This window comes from Caenorhabditis remanei, chromosome III (assembly GCF_010183535.1).
Source record: "Caenorhabditis remanei strain PX506 chromosome III, whole genome shotgun sequence".
Classification (NCBI taxonomy): domain Eukaryota; kingdom Metazoa; phylum Nematoda; class Chromadorea; order Rhabditida; family Rhabditidae; genus Caenorhabditis; species Caenorhabditis remanei.
The window spans coordinates 9,552,604-9,575,054 of record NC_071330.1 but is presented as its reverse complement, the minus strand read 5'-3'; the positions used below and the strand labels follow the sequence as shown (position 1 = coordinate 9,575,054).

The 22,451-nt window shown below is 39.1% G+C and overlaps 4 protein-coding genes across 4 annotated transcripts; 3 read left to right on the top strand and 1 right to left on the bottom strand.

Annotated features, from left to right (window-relative positions):
- Window positions 1-906: 906 nt before the first annotated feature.
- GCK72_010313 (uncharacterized protein) lies at window positions 907-5,985 on the top strand (the record flags this gene model as incomplete). The annotated part of the gene is made up of 14 exons (XM_053727799.1): window positions 907-1,050; window positions 1,107-1,200; window positions 1,245-1,751; window positions 1,800-2,455; window positions 2,504-2,642; window positions 2,686-2,967; window positions 3,016-3,463; window positions 3,507-4,538; window positions 4,583-4,926; window positions 4,974-5,050; window positions 5,200-5,289; window positions 5,396-5,538; window positions 5,586-5,785; window positions 5,834-5,985. The coding sequence occupies 14 exons, from the start codon at window positions 907-909 to the stop codon at window positions 5,983-5,985; spliced, it is 4,308 nt and encodes a 1,435-aa protein (XP_053587376.1).
- Window positions 5,986-6,652: 667 nt separating this feature from the next.
- GCK72_010312 (uncharacterized protein) lies at window positions 6,653-7,918 on the top strand (the record flags this gene model as incomplete). Its single annotated transcript, XM_053727798.1, has 6 exons — window positions 6,653-6,758; window positions 6,810-6,928; window positions 6,975-7,082; window positions 7,131-7,254; window positions 7,299-7,531; window positions 7,670-7,918. 6 exons carry the CDS (start codon window positions 6,653-6,655, stop codon window positions 7,916-7,918), a joined length of 939 nt encoding a protein of 312 aa, XP_053587375.1.
- A 266-nt stretch (window positions 7,919-8,184) lies between these two features.
- GCK72_010311 (uncharacterized protein) lies at window positions 8,185-12,113 on the top strand (the record flags this gene model as incomplete). Its single annotated transcript, XM_053727797.1, has 14 exons — window positions 8,185-8,394; window positions 8,445-8,488; window positions 8,554-8,662; window positions 8,709-8,888; window positions 8,939-8,982; window positions 9,052-9,160; window positions 9,223-9,390; window positions 9,436-9,600; window positions 9,695-9,946; window positions 10,132-10,603; window positions 10,654-10,719; window positions 10,768-11,540; window positions 11,586-11,870; window positions 11,982-12,113. 14 exons carry the CDS (start codon window positions 8,185-8,187, stop codon window positions 12,111-12,113), a joined length of 3,009 nt encoding a protein of 1,002 aa, XP_053587374.1.
- Window positions 12,114-14,482: 2,369 nt separating this feature from the next.
- GCK72_010310 (uncharacterized protein) lies at window positions 14,483-19,282 on the bottom strand (the record flags this gene model as incomplete). Its single annotated transcript, XM_053727796.1, has 13 exons — window positions 14,483-14,614; window positions 14,728-15,012; window positions 15,058-15,830; window positions 15,879-15,944; window positions 15,990-16,830; window positions 17,122-17,169; window positions 17,306-17,557; window positions 17,763-17,927; window positions 17,972-18,139; window positions 18,186-18,294; window positions 18,360-18,403; window positions 18,454-18,692; window positions 18,805-19,282. 13 exons carry the CDS (start codon window positions 19,280-19,282, stop codon window positions 14,483-14,485), a joined length of 3,600 nt encoding a protein of 1,199 aa, XP_053587373.1.
- Between the last annotated feature and the right edge of the window lie 3,169 nt (window positions 19,283-22,451).

The following is a 22,451-nucleotide window of genomic DNA, read 5'->3' as shown; positions in this document are numbered from 1 at the left end:
GGGAAGAAACTGCGCGGCGACCCTGCAAAACAGACTCCGCCCATTTTCCACAGAAAATTTCTTCCATGGAATTTGCTGTGTATCTATTCTATCAAGAAGACCCGCCGGTTCCGTGGAAAGATTCAATGGAAAATGAGCGGAGCTTCAATTGCAATTTCCCCACACTGTTCTTCAAGTGACAAAAATATGCTGATTTCTATAAGTGAGAAGTTTTAAAACATTGTTTCTGGATTCGCAGTATGCGACACTTTATATTTGTGAAAAAATACTATGCTGAAATACATCCATGAAAGAGCAAGCAAAATCGCTGGCAAAAAGGCGCGGTGATGTTGCAATCGAAACGTCGCCCATTTTTCACTGTATTTTTCCATTGAATTTTTCTTCCGCGGAATCGGTGGCGGTCTAGGCGACCTAAGAGACCCCACCGATTCCGAGGAAGAAAAATTCACGGGAAAATGGGCGGAGTTTCAACTGCAACATCGCCGCATAGTTTTTTAGATGTCTAAAACGCACGGATTTCTTAAAGTGAGAGGTTTGAAATCATTTTTATAGGATTTGTAGTAGGCGATTCTATATATTTGCAAAAAAGTATGCTGAAATTCGTCCATGAAATATAAAAAACTTAAATTGCTGAAAAACTGCGCGGCGATGTTGCAGTCGAAACTCCGCCCATTTTCCCGTGAATTTTTTTTTCCCGTGAATTTTTCTTCCACGGAATCGGTGGGGTCTCCGACCTAAGAAAAAATTAACGAAACGCGCTCTACCGCACTGAGTAAACAGGCGCGGGAAACGATCTTTCAAACATCTTTTCGGCATTTTACCTCACTTTCCGACTGAAATTCTCAAAATTTAATTATTATTTTGTACTGAATAACGTTTTACTGAATCTGAATTCGAAAATTTCAGATGTCTGACTCTGAAAACAACGCGGAAGGAGATGTGCGGCGCTCATCTCGCCGTTGTGGAGTCAGTGCGAAGAAAACAAAAGAACTTTCGGCCATGGAGCAGTTGAAACAAGCCCGTGCATCAGGAAGAGCCTATAAACCAGATGTAAAATATTGACTTTTAAAGTTCATAGGAAGTATCATGTATTCTATTATTTTTAGATTGAAGTTGAGGACGTTTACGACACAGTTGACGATGACGAGTATGAACAAATTGTGTCGAAACGACAAAACGATAACTTTGTCGTTGATGACGGTATTTTCAGGGTTGTTTTCCGATTCATGTTTAAAATGTTACAGACGGGATGGGCTACGTGGACACCGGGGTTGATTTTGAAGACGACGAGTATGGGGATGATTGTGAAGATGATGTGCCGAGAGAATCTTCATTTAAACGGGGAGACAAGAAAACGAAAAAAGAGAAGAAAGATAAGAAGAAAGGAGCGATGCATGCTTTTTTATCATCGACTATGTCCAAAAAGGCAGTTATCGACGAGTCTAAAGTGAAAGCAAATCTTGAAGACGATGAAGAATTAAAAAACATCTTGGAGCAATTGGATAAGGTAGATAGCGATGCAGAAGTGGAAGAGCAACCGATAAAAGTGTCAAAAAATCCGTTCAAAAGAGGTAGAAGTGTTGATTCTCCGACTTCTGATGCTATAGCTCCACGACCTATTGTGAAGAAATCAAAAACGTCAAATGTGACAGGACTAGCACCCCATCGTTTCCAAAATTGCAAAAATCAAGTGATGGCGAAAATTATTCCGGAACCAAAATCTGATGAAGATAACGACGATGATGATTACGGTGAATAATTTCAACTACTTTGTTTGTTAAGCTATTTGATATTTTCAGGCGTCCCCGATTTCGACGATCTACCACCGGTATCTCCGATCAAAACTGAAATTAAGACTCCTTTGATTTCTCCTCAAAAAGAGAAAAACTTAAAAGTTCCGCAGGAAGTTTTGAAAATGGAAGTGGACAATGACGAGGTAGAAACTACTGGAAGAATAAAAGAAGTTGAGGACACTCTCGCAAAGTTCCGCGTGATGGAAGATGTTTGGACTGAGAATTCTGAAGAAGAGTCAAAGGAAGCGAATGTTGCTGAAGTAGAGACGGGATCAGAACCATTTTATGTAATGAGTGGAGAATCCGAGGACACAAAGGCTATTCGTATTTATTGGATAGATGCCTACGAAGATGTTCATAAAGCAAACGGAACGGTTTATTTGTTTGGAAGGGTGAAAGCGAGTGCAACTTCGTGGGAATCATGCTCAATTGTAGTCAAAAACATCTGTCGGAAGGTTTACTTCATGCCAAGATCCCACAATTTGAGAACAGGAGAAGAATCGAACCTGGCTGAGTTGCATAAGGAGATTGGAGATGTTCTGAAAAATAAATTCAATACACACGAATTCAAGTGTAAAATGGTGGAGAAAGAATTAATCCGAGACGAAAGTTTTGGAAATGGCGGAGGAACGAAAACACCTTTAATGGAAGTATTGTATCCGGTAAATAACATATTTTAGTGAATTTAATCATTTCGTCTGATATTACAGGCTGACAAAGGAAAACTTCCAAGTGATTTGAGAGGTAATACCTTTTCACACACTTTCAACACTTCTGTTACTCCTCTCGAGCGTCTTCTTATCGAGAAAAAGTTCATGGGACCTGGATGGATTGAACTATACAATTATGGTGAGTCTTTGTTTCCTATCGACCAACTGAATTAGTTTTTCAGCGAAACCAAAAGCACCTACAACCAATTGTAAGCACGAATTCGAAGTTGACATGGAGAAGATGAGAAATATTAGATATCTGGAAGATGATGATTTGGAGAAAATGAAAGTGTCTGCTAATTCAAACTTGGCGATACCTTCAATCAAGCTTTTTGCATTGAACATTGTGACAACATTAAATGAAAAGAAGGAAAATGAGATTTGTATGATTTCTGTGTTGATCAATCCAAAATGTGATTTGAGCCACCCAAGTGGTGATCCTAAAAATTTCCAACGCAAATGCTGTAAGTTTCCGCATGGAAGTTGAAAGTTTGTCAAATTTCATTTTTCAGTGATCACCAAACCATCCGGAGGATCTCTTCCGTATGACATCCAAAAACGACTCGAGACTGGTCACATTTCGAACTGTGTTCAAACTATCGCAAATGAAAAAGCACTTCTCACTCGTTTCCTCGCCTTAATCAATGAACAAGAACCTGATATGGTAGTTGGTCATGATTTATCTGCCACGATTGCACTTCTCGTATCTCGTCTTGAAAAATTGAAATTGCCAAATTGGTCGAGGATATCTCGTCTCAAACGTTCCATCAATATCGGAAAACTGGGGCATTCAAAATCTGGACAATGGGAGTTGACTGCAGGTCGGCTCATGCTTGATTCCAAATTAGCCGCAATGGAACTTGTTAAATCAAGAAGTTTTGATTTAACTGAACTTTCGCAACAAATTCTTCAAACGACTCGGAGAGAGATTTATTCAAGCGAAATTCCACACCTCTATTCGTAAGTTTTCTAAAGCTCTATTCAACTGATATGTCATTTTCAGCGAGTCAAAAGATTTAATAAGTCTTATCAATTGGTCTTGGCATGATCTTCTGCTCTCGATTCGACTGGTCAATCACCTCAACGCTCTTCCCCTTTATCTACAAATTTCACAAATTGTTGGTGGCATTACATCAAGAACAATGATGGGAGGACGAGCTGAAAGAAACGAATATCTATTGCTACATGCTTTCGAAAAGGCTGATCTCATTGCTCCTGATAAATACAACTCTTTCGATGCTAAAAAGAAAAAGGAACAAGAAGCAGAGGATAATGCTGAAGTGACAGAAGAGAAAAAGAGCGGAAAGGCTCAATATTCAGGAGGATTGGTGTTAGAACCAAAAAAAGGGCTTTACGAAACCCTCATTCTGTTGCTAGATTTCAATTCATTGTATCCTAGTATCATCCAAGAATACAATATCTGTTATACAACGTTGGAGTATGCAAAAGACAGCGACGAGCAACTTTCTGTTCCTCAAAACACCGATATCGAAGGAGTTCTTCCACGTGAAATCCGAAAACTGGTTGAATGTCGTCGGAATGTGAAGGGTCTCATGAAAACCGAGCGTAACGAAGCGAAAAGAAAACAGTTAGATATCAGGCAGATGGCTTTGAAACTCACTGCAAATTCCATGTACGGATGTCTCGGTTTTCAGTATTCTCGGTTCTATGCCAAACCACTTGCTGCATTAGTTACAGCTAAAGGAAGAGAGATTCTTATGCATTCAAAAGATCTCGTGGAGAAAATGGGATATTCTGTTGTGTACGGAGATACTGATTCTATTATGATTAACACAAATTCGGTTGATTTGGGGGCAGCGAAAAAGTTGGGATCTGAAATCAAAAAAGCAGTGAATAAGTGTCATCGTTTATTGGAGCTCGATCTCGATGGAGTGTTCAAAAGAATGTTGTTGCTGAAGAAGAAGAAGTATGCCGCTTTAACAATCAATCCTGATACCAGAGTGGAAGCGAAAGAATTGAAAGGACTGGATATCGTAAGAAGAGATTGGTCTCAATTAGCCAAAGAGACGGGAACGTAAGTAGAATTGTAATTGTTCTAATTGAATTGTACTGTTTCAGAGCGGTCGTCGACAAAATCCTTGATACTTCACTGACTCGCGATGAAATGATTTCATCAATTGATGATCTTCTCAAAGAAATTCGTCAAAAACTGGATTCAGGGACTATTCCATTGGAAATGTTCCAAATCAGTAAACAGTTGACCCGTAATCCAGAACAATACTCAGATGTCAAAGCACAATCTCACGCAGCAGTTGCCCAACGACTCAATAAAAGCGGAAAGTTTCACTTCAGGCACAATGATATTGTCGAGTACGTGATTTGTGACGATGGATCAGATAATGCTGCAACTCAGAGAGCTTATCATCGTACTGAAATGATTGATAACAAAGATCTGAAAATAGGTAATAATCTCGAATAAGGTTAAATGAAATAAAGTATACATTTGCAGATCTTCTATACTATCTTGCCCAACAAATTCATCCTGTAGTCTCTCGTCTCGTTGAGCCAATCGAAGAAACTGATGCTGTTCGAATTGCTGAATCCCTTGGATTAGACTCGGCTAATTATAAGAGAGCAGCAGCTGCACAGGCATCTCAAAGGGCAGCTGAAGAAGATTGCACATGGCAACAAGAAGTCAGCACCGATTATGAATAAGTCTAAAAATTTGTTTTCAGAGTTATGAACTTTGCGAGGGAGTGATTGTGGTTTGTCCATATGCAGAATGCGGAGAAACTAATGTAATTCGAGAGACATTTGATAGTACGGTAAGTTTATGAGGAGACGCAGATGAAAAACCTATTTTTCCAAGAATAGCACTAGAAATAGCCTCGGTTTCATGTGTTGAATAATTTCAGTTTTCCTAATTTTCAGACTGATCCTACATGCCCTCGTCTTTTGCTTTCCGGTTGTTCAAAATGCGATAAATCATGGGAATCCTCAGAACACCAGGCGGTCATTTTCAATCAAATTGATCGCCAACTGGGTGAATTCGTATCCAGACATCATGCCGCTGCGTTCAGGTTTGCTTTTCGGTTATTTTGATCGTATTTTTGTTTTTCAGATGCGATGAACCTACTTGTGAATTCAAAACAAGAGTTCGAACAATGAAATGGTGTCGTGAAGGATTAGAATGCGTTCGTTGTTCTACTGGTGTTCTTCGTCGAGAATATACTTCCAAGCAACTCTTCGATCAACAGATGTTCTTCCGCCAAATTTTTGACGTCGAGACTGCTATCCGCAAGTTGAGCGATTCACAGAAGAGTAAGATTTTTGAATTAATCATGGGGTTTTATATTTTTTCTTTTCCAGAAGCGTCAGAGAATCGTGACCGTCAGCGCTTCACGGCATGTCGTATTGATTCTATGGAGATCGTTAATCGGATCACTAAGAAGTATCTTGAGCTCAACTCCTACAATCGTGTGGATCTTTCTTATATTTTTGCTCCAATGCTAAAAATTTAGTCAAATCTTCAAGTTGTCAGTCATTTCTGTTTAATGTTTTTCAATTTGAAGTACTCAAATCATATTTGTATTATGTTGTGATTTTCTGATTTGTCTTATCTAACTATTCAAATAGACCTTACTCATTGATAAAGATGGAATCCATTATCATTTTCTGCTACACCAAAGAGTATGTTTCACTCTACATTTCCATATTTCAATACGTAATTATGATCAACAAGGGGTTTCGAAGTTTCAAATTTTAACAAAAATTTCAGTGAAGTATTTCGAATTTAAAAAATGAGAACATGTGAAAGTTCCAAACACTTGAATTATCATCAGAACATTTTAAAACTTTATTTGTAATTCGAAAAGTACATAGTTTATCGGGCATCAAATAATCGAGTAGGAAATAGAACCCGAAATTTACTCCACTAACTGAATTTCCTACATAACTTTTTTTCTATTATGGGGCTATTCACTTCCCGAAAATACATATGTTTCCCTCGATTCATTTACCGAAAAAAAGAAGTTTTTTTCCTTTTTTTGCCGTTTTTCCGGTAAATGAATCAAGGGAGAACACTTTTTTTTCCGGACGTGAATAACCTCATAAGTTTGGTGTTAGCCAACAAGTCATCTCGCAAAGATTTTCATATTTACGATACTATTCTAAATATGAATTTTTCAGATGATTACCAAAAAAAAAACACGAAAAAATGATGATTTCAAAAAAGTCAAGCCGAAGGTTGAAAAAAATCTGAAAAAAACAACTACCACCGATACAGCCATCAAAGGTAAGCTATTTCAATAGTAAGCTAACAGTCTCAAAATGATCATATTTTCAGCCAACGGAGTAGTTTTGGCCAGTCCATTAGAAGAAAGAGTAGAAACTGTTGAGAATCCGTTGAGTTTTGGCGGAGTGACGCTAGAAGAGTTGTGCAAGCAGGCGAGTAATTTTTTAAAGGTAGGTTGAAATGCAAGCAATATTGAAATATACATTGGCCCTTCAGGCTTACGATATGAAAAAAGAACGAAAAGTGAACGGCACAAATGTCGAAGTCAATTTCGAAACTAAAAAAGTTGAAGAAAACGTGAATCTGAAACAGGTCTTCACACAGGTGATTCACTTTTCTTTGTCGGAAATGTAATGAACTTATAATTTTCAGAACCCCAATTCAAGTTCGTTCGACTTCGGTGTTACTAGTTCTTCAAAATCTCACACAGTTTCTCCACTGCCAGAATTACCAGACGCTCTTCTCCATCTTTCAGTTGTTCTTGCACCGATTATCCGTTAGTTTTTCTGACGTGATAAAATAATCAGCTTCAATTTTCAGTAAAGATACTTTTGGAACACAATAGTTGTCAGCTTTTGAATCAAGATGTGAAAATCAGTGAGCCGAGAGTGAGAGGTCCCGAAAATCAACAGGGTAATTTGTTGGTCAATGATTTTGGAACTACTGTTCAAAGAGTGAAAGAACTTATTCCCGTTTCACATCAGAATAACAATATCATTTTACCTGCGAAACTGAATACTAATAACGCCGGCATGATGGTCTCAACTATTAAGGTAAGTGCCAATGAATGCATCATTTTTAAAGTTTCTCAGGTGAGTAACTACGACAAAAAGTATTAAATCGCATACTTGATCTACAGCTTCATCTCATATTTACTCACAACTCATTCTCTGAAATTGAAGTTGTTTCAGGGTAGAAACATGGAGCCACTCACGGATTGTATGACTGCGATGGTTGTTGATGATCATATTTTCAAATCAGGCAAGTCGTGTGGGTGGATTCTAAACTATAATTTTCTTGCAGATGGTTCTGGTAGCCCTCTCAAAGAAAAAAGTTTATCGCTTGGATCAGCAACTGCCAATTTCATTCGTTCATCCGTTGCACCATCCCATCAAACCGCTCAAAATCCATTACAACTTCGTCCACCATCACCAGGCTAGTTCTTTACTTGCACTTTTATCAGAAGTATTCAGGTATAATTATTAAAAAGATATAAGGGCTCACGAGACATTGACACCTACAATTTAATCGTATAGTGGCGAATTTTCTTGATCTCGGTCATCGAAAAATCGGTAAAAGTACATGTAGCCATGTACAGAAAATGATAGATTCATATAGAGTAATCCACAAATAGTAAAAGTTCGAGCGAATAGAACAAATGTGTTTAGCTTGAAGATAACGTTTTCGTGAGCTCGGAAGTTTCTATATGATATATACAAATGAATGTCATTCTGATTGGCAACAATGTACTCAATTATTCGGTTCAGCTCTCACGACTGGTCTACCTAAACATCGAGAAGTCCCAACGTCATCTTCTAATCCAAGTCCTGTAGTTCCCGCTGTCGAAAATAAAACAGCTCCAAACGGAACTACTGTAGCCACTGCACTTAGACAAAACGTCCACCTTTCCGTCAACGTAAGTCAAATTATATACTTGAATAAACAGATAAAAGTTATAATTTGCAGGGAAAAAGAGTCGGACGTCCACCAGGAACATTCAAAAGAGCACCGTAAGTTACCATTTGAATTAATAACATGGCATACCTTGAATCCAATTATAATCTAATCATTCTAGAAACCACATCGCAAGCTCGAATAATAACGGAGACGATGTTGATGTAGAGACGGCAAATGATCTGACTTGTCGATGGAAGGATTGTATGATGAAGTTCTCGACTCTCAAGGTACAAACTGTCTCTCTTCTTCTATTTTACTTATTTTTTAATACAGGGCTTGGCTGATCATGTTCAAGAGATGCACGTTCGATCAACATCTGAAGATCAAGCAATTGCAGCGTCATCTTCTAATCCAGTTTCTGTGGTTCCCGTTGTCAAATTCTCAAATCAAACAGCTCCAAATGGAAATACTGTAGCCACTGCAGTTGGACAAAACGTCCTCCTTTCCGTCCGCGTGAGTCAAACTATACGCTTGAACAAACTGATAAAAGTTATTATTTGCAGGGAAAAAGAGTGGGACGTCCACCAGGAACATTCAAAAGAGCACCGTAAGTTACCATTTGAGAATAGCAATTAATTACATAGCATACGTTGAATCAATTTATATTTTTTTCTAGAAACCACATAGCAAGCTCGAACAATAACGGTGACAACGTTGATGAAGAGACGAAAAATGATCTGACGTGTCGATGGAAGGATTGTATGATGAAGTTCTCGACTCTGAAAGTATACACTGTCTCTCTTCTTCTATCTTAGTAAAATAATGTTTTTTTCTTTTTTTGATACAGGGCTTGTTTGATCATGTTCAAGAAAAGCACGTTCAATCAACTGAACAAAAGCACCATGCATGGCGTTGTGAGTGGGAAGGATGTGACCGGAATGAGACGTTTAAAGATTTTTATCAGCTCGTTGTACATGTTCGTTGTCACACGGGAGAGAAGCCGAACAAGTGTGAAGTAAGTGAAATCGGTACTTTCCCCACTCTGATAATTTCCTTTTAGTATCCTGGGTGTGGAAAAGAGTACAGCCGTCCCGAAAATCTCAAAACGCATCGTCGAACTCACACCGGAGAGAAACCCTACAAATGTGAATTCGTTGGTTGTAAAAAAGCGTTCAATAATGGTTCTGATCGTGCCAAACATCATAATCGTACTCATTCCAACTTGGTAAGTTCGAAAAAAACATACTTAGATTCCAAACTCGTTTGGATTGTTTCACCACTTCAGAACTAAAATTATTCGAACAAGATTCCCATTTCAGAAACCATATGCATGTCAAATCGTTGATTGCAAGAAGTCGTACACTGATCCATCTTCACTCCGAAAGCACATAAAAATGGTTCATGGTAATGGCGAATATGAGAAAGCGAAGAAGTCATGTCCACCAAATCATTCAAAACGTAGACGTCCAAATCCTCGAATGGCTCCACCAACTGGATCCCTCTCTCATCCATATCTCTCAACACCTCATTCCATGACTTCAAATGCAGTTCCAGTTCACCAGAACAACTTTGTAAGTGAATACATCTGAGAAAATGAAAGACCATTATGTGTTTTGCATGAACTTCTTCCACTCAATGTACACATTTTCCCCCATTTCCCAACTTCTCCTTCTCACTTTATCTCCCTTATTTTTCCGTTTTTTTCCCCTGAATCAAATCAATTGAGTGAGCCATCCAGTAAATCTTTATTTTTCAGAGTAATGGAGCGTTAAAGAATCCAACTACAGCCGTTAAGGTGTCTAAATCTCATCAATCTCATACGATCCAGCAATCTCACATTAATACTGTGGTCGCTGCTCAAATCCAAACTCCTATTCGGGAACCAATTCGAGTTGATACTGTCGCTCCGCCCACTGGTGTTCATCCGACGAATCAATCAGCACGACCAAATTTCCCATCTATCCCTCAACAGATTCATTTGCATAACGCAAATGTCGCAGCGGCTGAAGAAGAAGATGAAATGTCAGAAGATGATGAAGAATCTCTTCAACCTGCTCAGGCAATCCCTGCTTCCCGTCCCAGAGACGGATCAGATGACGGGAACAGTGGTTCCGGAGCTGGTTCTTCTCGTTCGAGTGTTTCGAGTGGAAGTGGAACTTTGGAAATGGCTGGAAGAGCAACTCAGAGTGAAAGCAGAAGCAGCGGATCTGGTGAACGTGGAAAGAGAAGTGAGTATCTGGCAATTTTCAGTTTCAGACGTCTATTTTCTTTCTTTCAGGTTTCTTAATTGCTGATCTTCTTCAACTCGCCAGTGAATTCGGAAATGATCGTATCATTTCAGACGGTGAGGAGCTTTCATCAAAAGTCTCTGAGTAATTGTAATATATTTCAGCTCTCAATCTCTCCATCTTCGAAACTCGTGATATCAACACCGTCTGGCATATATATAGTCTATTCGACAATGCTTGCTCCCGAATGGATCATTTTGAAACAGGAAAACGTCTTCCAACTTGGCAAGAAGTTCGAGTTCTTCATTCTTATTACCATAGTCCACATTACAATCGTAATCTTTTCCACGATTCCCCAGCTGCCCGTACTCGTGAAACTCTTTTCTGGCGCGCGATCAACTCTGCAAATAGCCGCAGAGAACATCAAATTCAATCGATTTCACTTAACTCTGAAGTTGATGAAGGATTTGAAGATTATGCTCTTCGAGCAGCTCGTGACGGTAGACGTGCTACTTCGAATAATCAAAGTGCTGCTGTTAGAGTTGGAGCTCAAGAATCTGAAGATGAAGATGATGGTTTTGGTGATTCAGATGATGACCTCCCAGGTCTCGGATTGGGAGGTTTGGATGTTATTGTTCGAAGAAGACGTCGAATTGTCCGTCGTCAAGCTTTGAAACAAGCTTATATGGAGATTGATGAAAGCAATACCGACAACCAGTTTGGAGTTGTTGGAGGAGGATTCGGTGGCGAAAACAATGAAAATGGAGACGACCGAAGCTATGATAGCTTTGTTCATACACCTCGAATCGATGATTCAGATATCAATTTTATAAAGTTATTCAAGAGAGCCGAGTCTGATCTTGCTGAGAAAGCAGCAAAGTTGCCAAAAATTACTGAAATGGTTCCAATAGATCAAGTTCAGACATCTCAGCAAATCGTGAGTTTGAGCTTCTCTTTTCCAAGATCCAACTATTTTTTTCAGCAACCAGAACCAATCAACCCTCCAGCTGCCTGCCGATCGAGCACAACTCCTTTCAGCGTTCACAGATTGTTGGTCGAAGAACCGGAATTTCGTCAAAGTCTTCTCCGTTTCGTAACAATTCATGTTGACAACGATGAGATTAAAAATAACGTCTCATCGGATGAGTTCTACAAATTGCCATCAGACGAGAGACGGATGATTGAAGAAGCTATGTCAGCTATGGATGGTATGGAGTCGGCTGAAGCTGCCCAAAATCAAGCTGTGATTGAAGAACCACAAGAATCGGTAAGATATTGTGATTACCTCAATTGGTGTCCTCGTTCTACCCCCATACAATTTTCCTTCGTTGTCGAAATCTCTTTAAACCTTCCCCATTGAAAACCATCAAACTTTCAGCTGTTCGCAGAAGACCAAGAATCATCATCTAATGTTCCAAGTGACTATTCCATGCCTTCCAATCCACGTCGTCGCTCCAGTGATTCGGAGCATTCAGAAGTCATCCCAGAGAAGAAACAACGCAAACATTAAAGTAATCGGAAGCTGTTTATTTTATCTCGACTTACAGTAACAGGTTTTTATGATTGTGCAATTTCGTACTTTTTACGCATTCAATTTAAAATAAACTATTTATTAATAAAAGTTTCCATTTTGTAAATTAAAGTGAATGCACATAAAACGAAAAATAAATTATGAAGAAATCGACACCGAGAGGAAAAACTGCCAATTGTGCGAATATATGCTGTGTTTGTGGCACGGTGAACTCTGTTTCAGAAGACGACGTTTTTTGCGCTTTTATTTTGTGAAGCTTCCTTCGCTTTATCTCATACAGAGCTCTTTCACAACAACTTAAACAAATATCTAGCTCCGTTCGGCTTCTCAAAATGCCTTCCGTTCTCTATTACGAATTCATTCTGATCTTCTGCATATAATTTATACCTGCAGTTCATTCACAAAAAAAGTCGAGATGTCTCCGAAAAGTACTCAATGGGATTTTGTAATGAAATTCTCAACTCACGAAGCATATTTTCTCGATTCAAAAGTCAAAATACTGTTCTTCAGAGTTACTCAAACTTTCACCATTTTCTTTCAAAATAATAAAATTTTAAAAGAAATTTATTTAAAAATTTCTTCTTCCAATGAAAACTATTTCAGTTTTCTGAATGTACAATGAAGTATACTCCTCTCGAAGATTTCAAAATTCATTCATGTACAAATGTTCTGATTCACACTGGAGATAAATTCAAGTTCGCAGAGTGTGATAACAAATTTACTTGTAGCTCGGATCAATCTTAACATGACTCATCTATATGAAAATTATTTGAAGGATTTACCATCAGAATTTCCCTGTCATTGATATAATTAATATTATATTTTCCTTGCCAATTCGACAATTCTGAAAAGATTATTACCGATGAATGATCACATCGGGAACATGAACTAACAGTTTATATCATCTGCTCACGACGCGGTTCCGGGTGATTTGAACGCGAATACAATTTTTGGGACTTTTGAAAAACAAAATTTACAGTCAGAAACTACTCTCAGTTTTTGAACAAGTAAATGTACATCTTAATCTACATCAGAAGTATTCCTTCCATAATCCGTCGAACCAAATCAGTTTCAATCCGCAGTGAAGGAAAAAGAACAATCTGCAATTAAAATGAGATGTAAGAACTAATTTAAAAAAATTAAATAGCTATTTGATTGCAGACATTCTCCAACTGTATCAAAAACGTATTTAACCGAGTTCTTGTCTGCGCTTTTTACCCATTCATAATGACAAAATTGAATCAGGTGTCTTTACAAGAAAGAGTTTCATATAACTTGTTGTGCATGACGATTACAAATTTGGAAGGATACTGTAGTCGTCAGATACCGAGTAGAAATGAGACACCATTATTCGCACAATTAACTGTTTCATTCTTCCCCGTGTCGATTTCTTCAACATTTATTTTTTGATTTATGTGCATTCACTTTAATTTTAATACATTGGAGACTCTTTTGAATGAATAGTTTATTGGAAAGTGAGTGCGTGAAAAGTACAAAATTGCACAATCATAAAATCATGTGAATTGGATTGTAGAAAAAGAGAGAGAAAGGGAACGAAGGACAGATATGTAAACGACAGACAGGAAAAAAGAAGTGCTCGGATAGGAAAGTAACAGAAAACAAGCGAGAAACTATGGTACTAGGTGAAGGGTGTTTTTGAAACTAAGTACGAATTCTATACATTTTTTCATTTTTTTAAACTGTAAAATGAGAGACAGGGGAGACGGAGATGCTGGAAAAGAAACGAATCATGGGGAGATGGTACAAGTTTTCGAGTTGGGGATGGGGGACGGGATGTAATTAAACAAACGGAAGGAAATTCAATTCATAGAGGGGAGAAGGAGCTCAATTTTTGTGGCTCAATAAAATAGAAAAAGATTAAGAAAAATGTGTGGGCAACCCTGTGCTGATTTGACCAACAATAAAAAAAGTGGTGGGGGGGGATGATAGAGATCATTTGTATTAAAAGATTTGTGTTCTCGGGATTTTGAAAAATAACTGGCGAGAGTGTGTAAAAAGTGATCGGGTTGAATTAAAAAACAGGGCAAGAATCTATAACGGAACAGAGTGCAAAAGGGGAGAGAGATAGTGAAAAAACAGGGAAAAAGAACGAAAAAGAAGAAATGATAGAAATAAATCTGAGGAAAGGAAGACTACTAGGAAAACATGAATTGTGGTAAATTTGGAGATATTAGAATGTCACAAACTACAGTACGTCATGTTAGAAGAATAAACTCCAATGGAAGTTGAAATGAATAAATGAGAAGGTTGGAAAATAGATATTGTATATCAGAGATTATGGGAATGATTACTGTAAATCGAGAAGAAATAAACAGCTTCCGATTACTTTAATGTTTGCGTTGTTTCTTCTCTGGGACGACTTCTGAATGCTCCGAATCACTGGAGCGACGACGTGGATTGGAAGGAATGGAATAGTCACTTGGAACATTAGATGATGATTCTTGGTCTTCTGCGAACAGCTGAAAGTTTGATGGTTTTCAATGGGGAAGGTTTAAAAAGAGATTTCGATAACGAAGGAAAATTGTATGGGGGTAGAACGAGGACACCAATTGAGGTAATCACAATATCTTACCGATTCTTGTGGTTCTTCAATCACAGCTTGATTCTGGGCAGCTTCAGCCGACTCCATACCATCCATAGCTGACATAGCTTCTTCAATCATCCGTCTCTCGTCTGATGGCAATTTGTAGAACTCATCCGATGAGACGTTATTTTTAATCTCATCGTTGTCAACATGAATTGTTACGAAACGGAGAAGACTTTGACGAAATTCCGGTTCTTCGACCAACAATCTGTGAACGCTGAAAGGAGTTGTGCTCGATCGGCAGGCAGCTGGAGGGTTGATTGGTTCTGGTTGCTGAAAAAAATAGTTGGATCTTGGAAAAGAGAAGCTCAAACTCACGATTTGCTGAGATGTCTGAACTTGATCTATTGGAACCATTTCAGTAATTTTTGGCAACTTTGCTGCTTTCTCAGCAAGATCAGACTCGGCTCTCTTGAATAACTTTATAAAATTGATATCTGAATCATCGATTCGAGGTGTATGAACAAAGCTATCATAGCTTCGGTCGTCTCCATTTTCATTGTTTTCGCCACCGAATCCTCCTCCAACAACTCCAAACTGGTTGTCGGTATTGCTTTCATCAATCTCCATATAAGCTTGTTTCAAAGCTTGACGACGGACAATTCGACGTCTTCTTCGAACAATAACATCCAAACCTCCCAATCCGAGACCTGGGAGGTCATCATCTGAATCACCAAAACCATCATCTTCATCTTCAGATTCTTGAGCTCCAACTCTAACAGCAGCACTTTGATTATTCGAAGTAGCACGTCTACCGTCACGAGCTGCTCGAAGAGCATATTCTTCAAATCCTTCATCAACTTCAGAGTTAAGTGAAATCGATTGAATTTGATGTTCTCTGCGGCTATTTGCAGAGTTGATCGCGCGCCAGAAAAGAGTTTCACGAGTACGGGCAGCTGGGGAATCGTGGAAAAGATTACGATTGTAATGTGGACTATGGTAATAAGAATGAAGAACTCGAACTTCTTGCCAAGTTGGAAGACGTTTTCCTGTTTCAAAATGATCCATTCGGGAGCAAGCATTGTCGAATAGACTATATATATGCCAGACGGTGTTGATATCACGAGTTTCGAAGATGGAGAGATTGAGAGCTGAAATATATTACAATTACTCAGAGACTTTTGATGAAAGCTCCTCACCGTCTGAAATGATACGATCATTTCCGAATTCACTGGCGAGTTGAAGGATATCAGCAATTAAGAAACCTGAAAGAAAGAAAATAGAAAAAAAGAAAATCGCCCTATACTCACTTCTCATTCCACGTTCACCAGATCCGCTGCTTCTGCTTTCACTCTGAGTTGCTCTTCCAGCCATTTCCAAAGTTCCACTTCCACTCGAAACACTAGAACGAGAAGAACCAGCACCGGAACCACTGTTCCCGTCATCTGATCCGTCTCTGGGACGGGAAGCAGGGATTGCCTGAGCAGGTTGAAGAGATTCTTCATCATCTTCTGACATTTCATCATCTTCTTCAGCCGTTGCGACATTTGCGTTATGCAAATGAATCTGTTGAGGGATAGATGGGAAATTTGGTCGTGCTGATTGATTCGTCGGATGAACACCAGTGGGCGGAGCGACAGTATCAACTCGAATTGGTTCCCGAATAGGAGGCTGAACCACTAGGTTAGGCATAGTGAACATTGGACCATTCGATCCCATCGGAGTGATTGGAGTGATTGGAGTAATTGGAGTATGTGGAGTCAACTGCATCATTGTTGGAGTGGGCGGAGTCAATTGTTGTCCTTGTTGTTGCTGTTGTTGTTGTTGTTGATGATGAATAAGAGCCATCATACTCGTTGGTCTTGGTGGAAGTAATGGAGAAATTGGTGTGAATGGATTGAGAAGTCCCTGTGCCGACAGGATGTTATTCTGGAGAACCATGGCTTGAGCTTGTTGCATTGCTTGTGCATGTTGCATTACTTGAGCCTGTTGCATTGCCTGAACCTGCATTGCTTGATGTTGAGCTTGAATTTGAGCAGCAGCCACAGCATTAACATGAGCTTGCTGCATCATATGAGATTGCATCATATGAGCCTGATGAGCTTGAGATACTTGAACCGCCGTAGTTGGATCCATCAACGCTCCATTGCTCTGAAAATTATAGGTTAACTGAATGTCTCACACAAGTTTGGAAGTAATTATTTGGTTGATTAAGTTAATGATATTCAAATCACAACACTGAAAACCGCAATTTTTTTGTCAAAGAATTAAGTCAAAAAATTGATAAACATTAAACTAGTGACAGGTGTAGAAGGGGCAGAATATGTACAGAATCGTGCTGACATTATACGACAATGATTTCAAACAATTGTCCATGTTCGATGTTTCCGAAGATAAACTTATTGAACTCAGTTAGATTAAAAATAAAAGAAAACCCCGTACCGCCATAAGTTGAGCCCGATGATGATGTTGAGCCAATGCCAAATTGATCTAGAAAAAACGGAAAAATAAGGGAGATAAAGTGAGAAGGAGAAGTTGGGAAATGGGGGAAAATGTGTACATTGAGTGGAAGAAGTTCATGCAAAACACATAATGGTCTTTCATTTTCTCAGATGTATTCACTTACAAAGTTGTTCTGGTGAACTGGAACTGCATTTGAAGTCATGGAATGAGGTGTTGAGAGATATGGATGAGAGAGGGATCCAGTTGGTGGAGCCATTCGAGGATCAGGACGTCTACGATTTGAATAATTTGGTGGACGTGACTTTTTTGCTTTCTCATATTCCTCATCACCATGAACAGCTTTGATGTGCTTTCGAAGTGAAGATGGATCAGTGTACGACTTCTGGCAGCCGATGATTTGACATGCATATGGTTTCTGCAATGGAAATCTTGTTCGTGTTTTCCCCATTGTCACCATCAGGGATGAACTCTGAATCAATTTCTGAACTCTTAAGAAAAGGTCTTTTTATTCCCAAAAAGGGATTTGAACTTAAAAGTTTTGAACACATAATTTAAGTTCTGGTGGTGAAAGAATCCAGAAGAGTTTGGAATCGACTTATGTTTTTGTTTTTCAAACTTACCAAGTTGGAATGAGTACGATTCTGATGTTTGGCGCGATCAGAAGCATTACTGAACGCTTTTTCACAATCAGCGAATTCACATTTGTAGGGTTTCTCTCCGGTGTGAGTTCTTCGATGCGTTTTGAGATTTTCAAGACGACTGTATTCTTTTCCACACCCGGGATACTAAAATGAAGTTACCAGAATGGGGAAAAACCGATTTCACTTACTTCACACTTGTTCGGCTTCTCTCCCGTGTGACGACGAACATGCACAATGAGCATATAGAGTGCTTTGAACGTCTCATTCCGATCACATCCTTCCCATTCACAACGCCATGCATGGTGTTCTTGTTCAGTTGATTGAACGTGCTTTTCTTGAACATGATCAACCAAGCCCTGTATTAAAAAATAAGTAAAATAGAAGAAGAGAGACAGTTTGTACCTTGAGAGTCGAGAACTTCATCATACAATCCTTCCATCGACAAGTCAGATCATTTGCCGTCTCTACATCAACATCGTCTCCGTTATTATTCGAGCTTGCGATGTGGTTTCTAGAATGATTAGATTATAATTGGATTCAAGGTATGCCATGTTATTAATTCAAATGGTAACTTACGGTGCTCTTTTGAATGTTCCTGGTGGACGTCCCACTCTTTTTCCCTGCAAATTATAACTTTTATCTGTTTATTCAAGTATATAATTTGACTTACGTTGACGGTAAGACGGACGTTTTGACCAACTGAGGTGGCTACAGTACTCCCATTTGGAGCTGTTTGATTTGTGAATTTGACAACGGGAACCACAGAAACTGGATTAGAAGATGACGCTGCAATTGCTTGATCTTCAGATGGGGCAGTCGCGGGAGCAGATGATTCGACAACTGGTTGAGACGATTGAATCGCTTGAGCTGTACCAACTAATTGAGTAACAGTGTCTGCGGATTGGTTCACTGAAAAGTTATTATTAGAATAGAGGCCAATGAGAATAATGCACCCATTTGTGTTCGATTTCTATAAGTTTCAGAGCCCACGAGATCATTGTTTTCAGCCTAAAACACTAACCGACTTCTAAATTTTTCAACAAATTCGAAAGCACAATCACAAACACATTTTGACAACAACTAGCCACATCCGACTCACGAAACGATTCTGAAACATGTTGCAAAAGTTTTCGAATATCTGGAATCCAACTTTTATCGAACACAGCTATCTGTCGAGGCTGCACGGATTCTTCTGGAGACGTGAAGGTGGAAGATGTCAAAGAAGAAGGCCATACAAGGGAGTTGTTAATTGAGGAAGGTTCAGATGATGTCGAAGACGATGATGTAGAAGATGATGATGATGAAGAGGAAGATGACGCCCACAGAAAAGCGGAAGAATTCGGAGAGTCTTCAGGAGAATTCGTGTTATACAAAACATTTGGAGTGAGATATAGCTCAGTTGCTGGTGGTAATTGCTGTAGATTTGGAGGCTCCGAATATTCCATTTTTTCTAAATGAGGAGGTGACATTGCCTCGTTCGAATCTTCATTATCATCCATATTTGTCTGAATGTTTTTCCAGTGAAGTTTTGAAAAAAAAGAAGTAAAATAGAGAGAAAAAGTTTTGAGAAGAGAAGATACATTATACCTAGTCAAGAAAGTTGGGCGAGAAAAGGAAAACAATTGTTGATGAGTGAAAGTATATTAACCATCTGTTGTCAGGACCTGCCGAGAAATATCTGGGTTTTCCGAAGAAGAACAATGTCAAAAAGGATAGAAATGATATTGAAAACGAAATTGAGGTAACGTTGAAAGATGTGTTTGGTAGATTACGGTAGTTATCACAAAATCATGCATATGTATATGTGTTTAATTGTTTTTATTGATGACGGATTCGTGTGTTTTAAAGTTGTAATTTTAAAAAGAATATCAACGCTCCATATTAAAAAAAAGCAAATGAAGACCTAATTTGTGAGTAAAAAGAAGAAAGCGTCAAAATTCAAGACCCTGATGATGATGATGAGAATATGAATGCGTAGAGCTAAAAAACGAAAGGGAGTCCTCTCCTCTCCTCTTCTTTCTCATCCAATGAGCTGAAGCTTTGCTCAAAAAGATAGAACTCTGCAACACTTTTACTGGTTTTTGAGCCTCAATGTATTAAGAAGGAAGAAATCAATTTCGAGCTGCGAATTAGAACGTTTTCAGTCAGCGACGGAGCGGAGCAACGAAGAAAACTTCCGTGAATAAACTCAAAACGGAGTAAAATTTCGTGACGAAGATGCGTCGAGATGTGAAAAACTTTCTTCTGCTTGAAGAAATGGGGTGGAGCCGAAGAGCTTATTAAGGATTGACACAACTTTCGAAAGTTGTGTATTGGCTTGAACGAACGAAGAGTGGAAACAAGTGTGAAGACACATGGCGATGTAAGTTCGACCGGATTAGAAGTAGCATGTCAGTTAGAAAAAAAGAACATGGATTAGGGTTTATCTGATGAAGTAGGTCTAGTCTCCGAATATACTTGAGAATCCCTTTCATCTTCTGAAATAATCGGAGGTGCTGAGCACTTTCAGATGCGATCAAAGACTTATCCCGTCTATTCAAAGAAGAAAGTTCCTATTTAGGAAACATCATCATTAACTCAATTCTCAAAATCTCTGTTTTTCTTTATAGGAGGTCGAGTACTTCGATCCCTTCTATGTGATCCGTTATGTTCCTTTCAAAATGTGGCACATTCTGATTGGGACCACTTGTTTACCACCCTTGCATCTCCTCCTTTTTGCCCTTTTTCCTCCTCATCATCCACATATAAACATTGTGAGAGCAACACACGTACTCTCGTTTCTCTCGTGAGCCATGGCGCTGCTCCCATCGTTCTCTTTCTCTGTGTCTCTCCACTTCTTCTTTTGCCTACTTCCCAACGTGTGTGGCGCAACGACGTGGTGGTCGGCGCGGCGCCGAGACTCTCAAGAGAGTGTGGGAGAGGAAGAGAATTCGTGTAAAGAGATCAGTAGAGCGGATGGAATATATGATTAGAAAAGGAGAGAAAGACAGAATAAGAGTGCAGGAGCGTCAGAGTTGTGTGTGTCTTCGGAACAAGAGGGCCGCCCTGACTGGTCGCCGCGCCGCCAACGCCTTCTACGGGCTCTCTGTAGATGATGATGGGCGGTCGCGAGAAGCCGGAGCAGGAGGGTCGCCGTGTGGTAGTGTGCGTGTGCCAGAGAAAAAGCTTCAGTGCCCTTTTTGTGCACTTTTTAAGTTTCGACTCGGCTCTTTCCACGTCGTGTGAGTCTCGAAGATGTTTGTGAGCAGCGAAGGGGAAAATGTGATGAGATATGAAGAAATGTCTTACTGTAATCAGAAGATCAAACGTCTAGAAAATCTCAGAAAAGGAATGATCCACTATGAATTTACTCATCTTCTGTCATCTTTTTGATCAGACTTCATCCAAAAAATAAGATCTCGAGCAAGGCAATTCTACCGTAGTCCGAAGAGAATTGCCTCGAAACTGAACGGCTCTTGTGGAATAAAAGAAAACTCGACTCTTGCATATTCCGATGATTCACCCTTGACAAATTCTAGAACAGTCTCCACTCACTGTCGTTTTTTGAAATTGGACTACGGTGTAACATCCATAGAAGGCCAGATACAGAAGAGAAGAAGTTGAGAATTTAAACAATTTTAAAACTTTTGAGAACATGAATGATTACTGAACACATGTTCATTCTCCGAAGAAACTAATAATTTCGGTATGAATATGAGCAACCTAATTTCATGTATTACTGCTGTGAGAGGTGAAACAAAATTATAGGGTTTTCTCCCGCGAAGCCAGTGTAAAGTTAGTTTAAGTCACGCCCACCGAAGTCAAGAGAACAGCTGAAAACGGAGAGTTTCCAACATTATCAGAAGAAAAATGCATCTGAAAAGTGTTCGAAAGAAAAAAAGAATACATTGAGAATTTGTGAGTGTTCACAGAGGAAGAGACTCAACTCGAGAGTGAAAAAGTCAGATCAGTTATATTTATTTCTCTCTTTTCCCTATTCTGGAAGTCAAATAAGAGAAAATAACCATCCAAACAAGTGGGTGGTCATGCCCTTCTGGGCGGTCTCCAGAATTGAGTGCTGCCCTCGAATTCGTGTTGTCGTCGTCGGAAACGGAGGAAAAAATGAGGAGAAAAATATAAGAGAACGAGTGTGCCAAAAGTGTGTGCCAAAATAAGGATAGGCGAAACGAATTTCACCTCGTTAATAGGTCTTTTTTGTCCGATGAACACAAAAAATGAAAGAAAATCGGCATGGAGGTATGCATTGTTTCGCCTTGAAAGATGACAGATAATGAAAAATGGGCGAATCGGAGAACGGAAAAAACGAAGGAGAAAGTACTACAGGGTGGCCTGAACACATGTTTCTCTCAGATCTTTATTTGTAGTTCTTATTCATTTTGTCGTCGGAATATTGAGCAGCTGTGTTGGTGTGAAATCAGAGAGAGAGAACGAAAAAACTAAATGAGACGACTGGTCAACAACTAATAACTCAATTTGGAGCACAAATATTTGCTTTATTAATTAAGAAGCATCCAAAAAACAACGAGAAGAAGATCTCAGAGTTTCTATTCAATACTGATACGTGCATCAAAAAGTCTAAAAATTCTCTGAAAGTGCTTGTGAGCATCTCCATCTATATGTGCTCATCAGAGCGAGAATGCCTTCAGTTGCGCGTTCTTGCACTCTAAT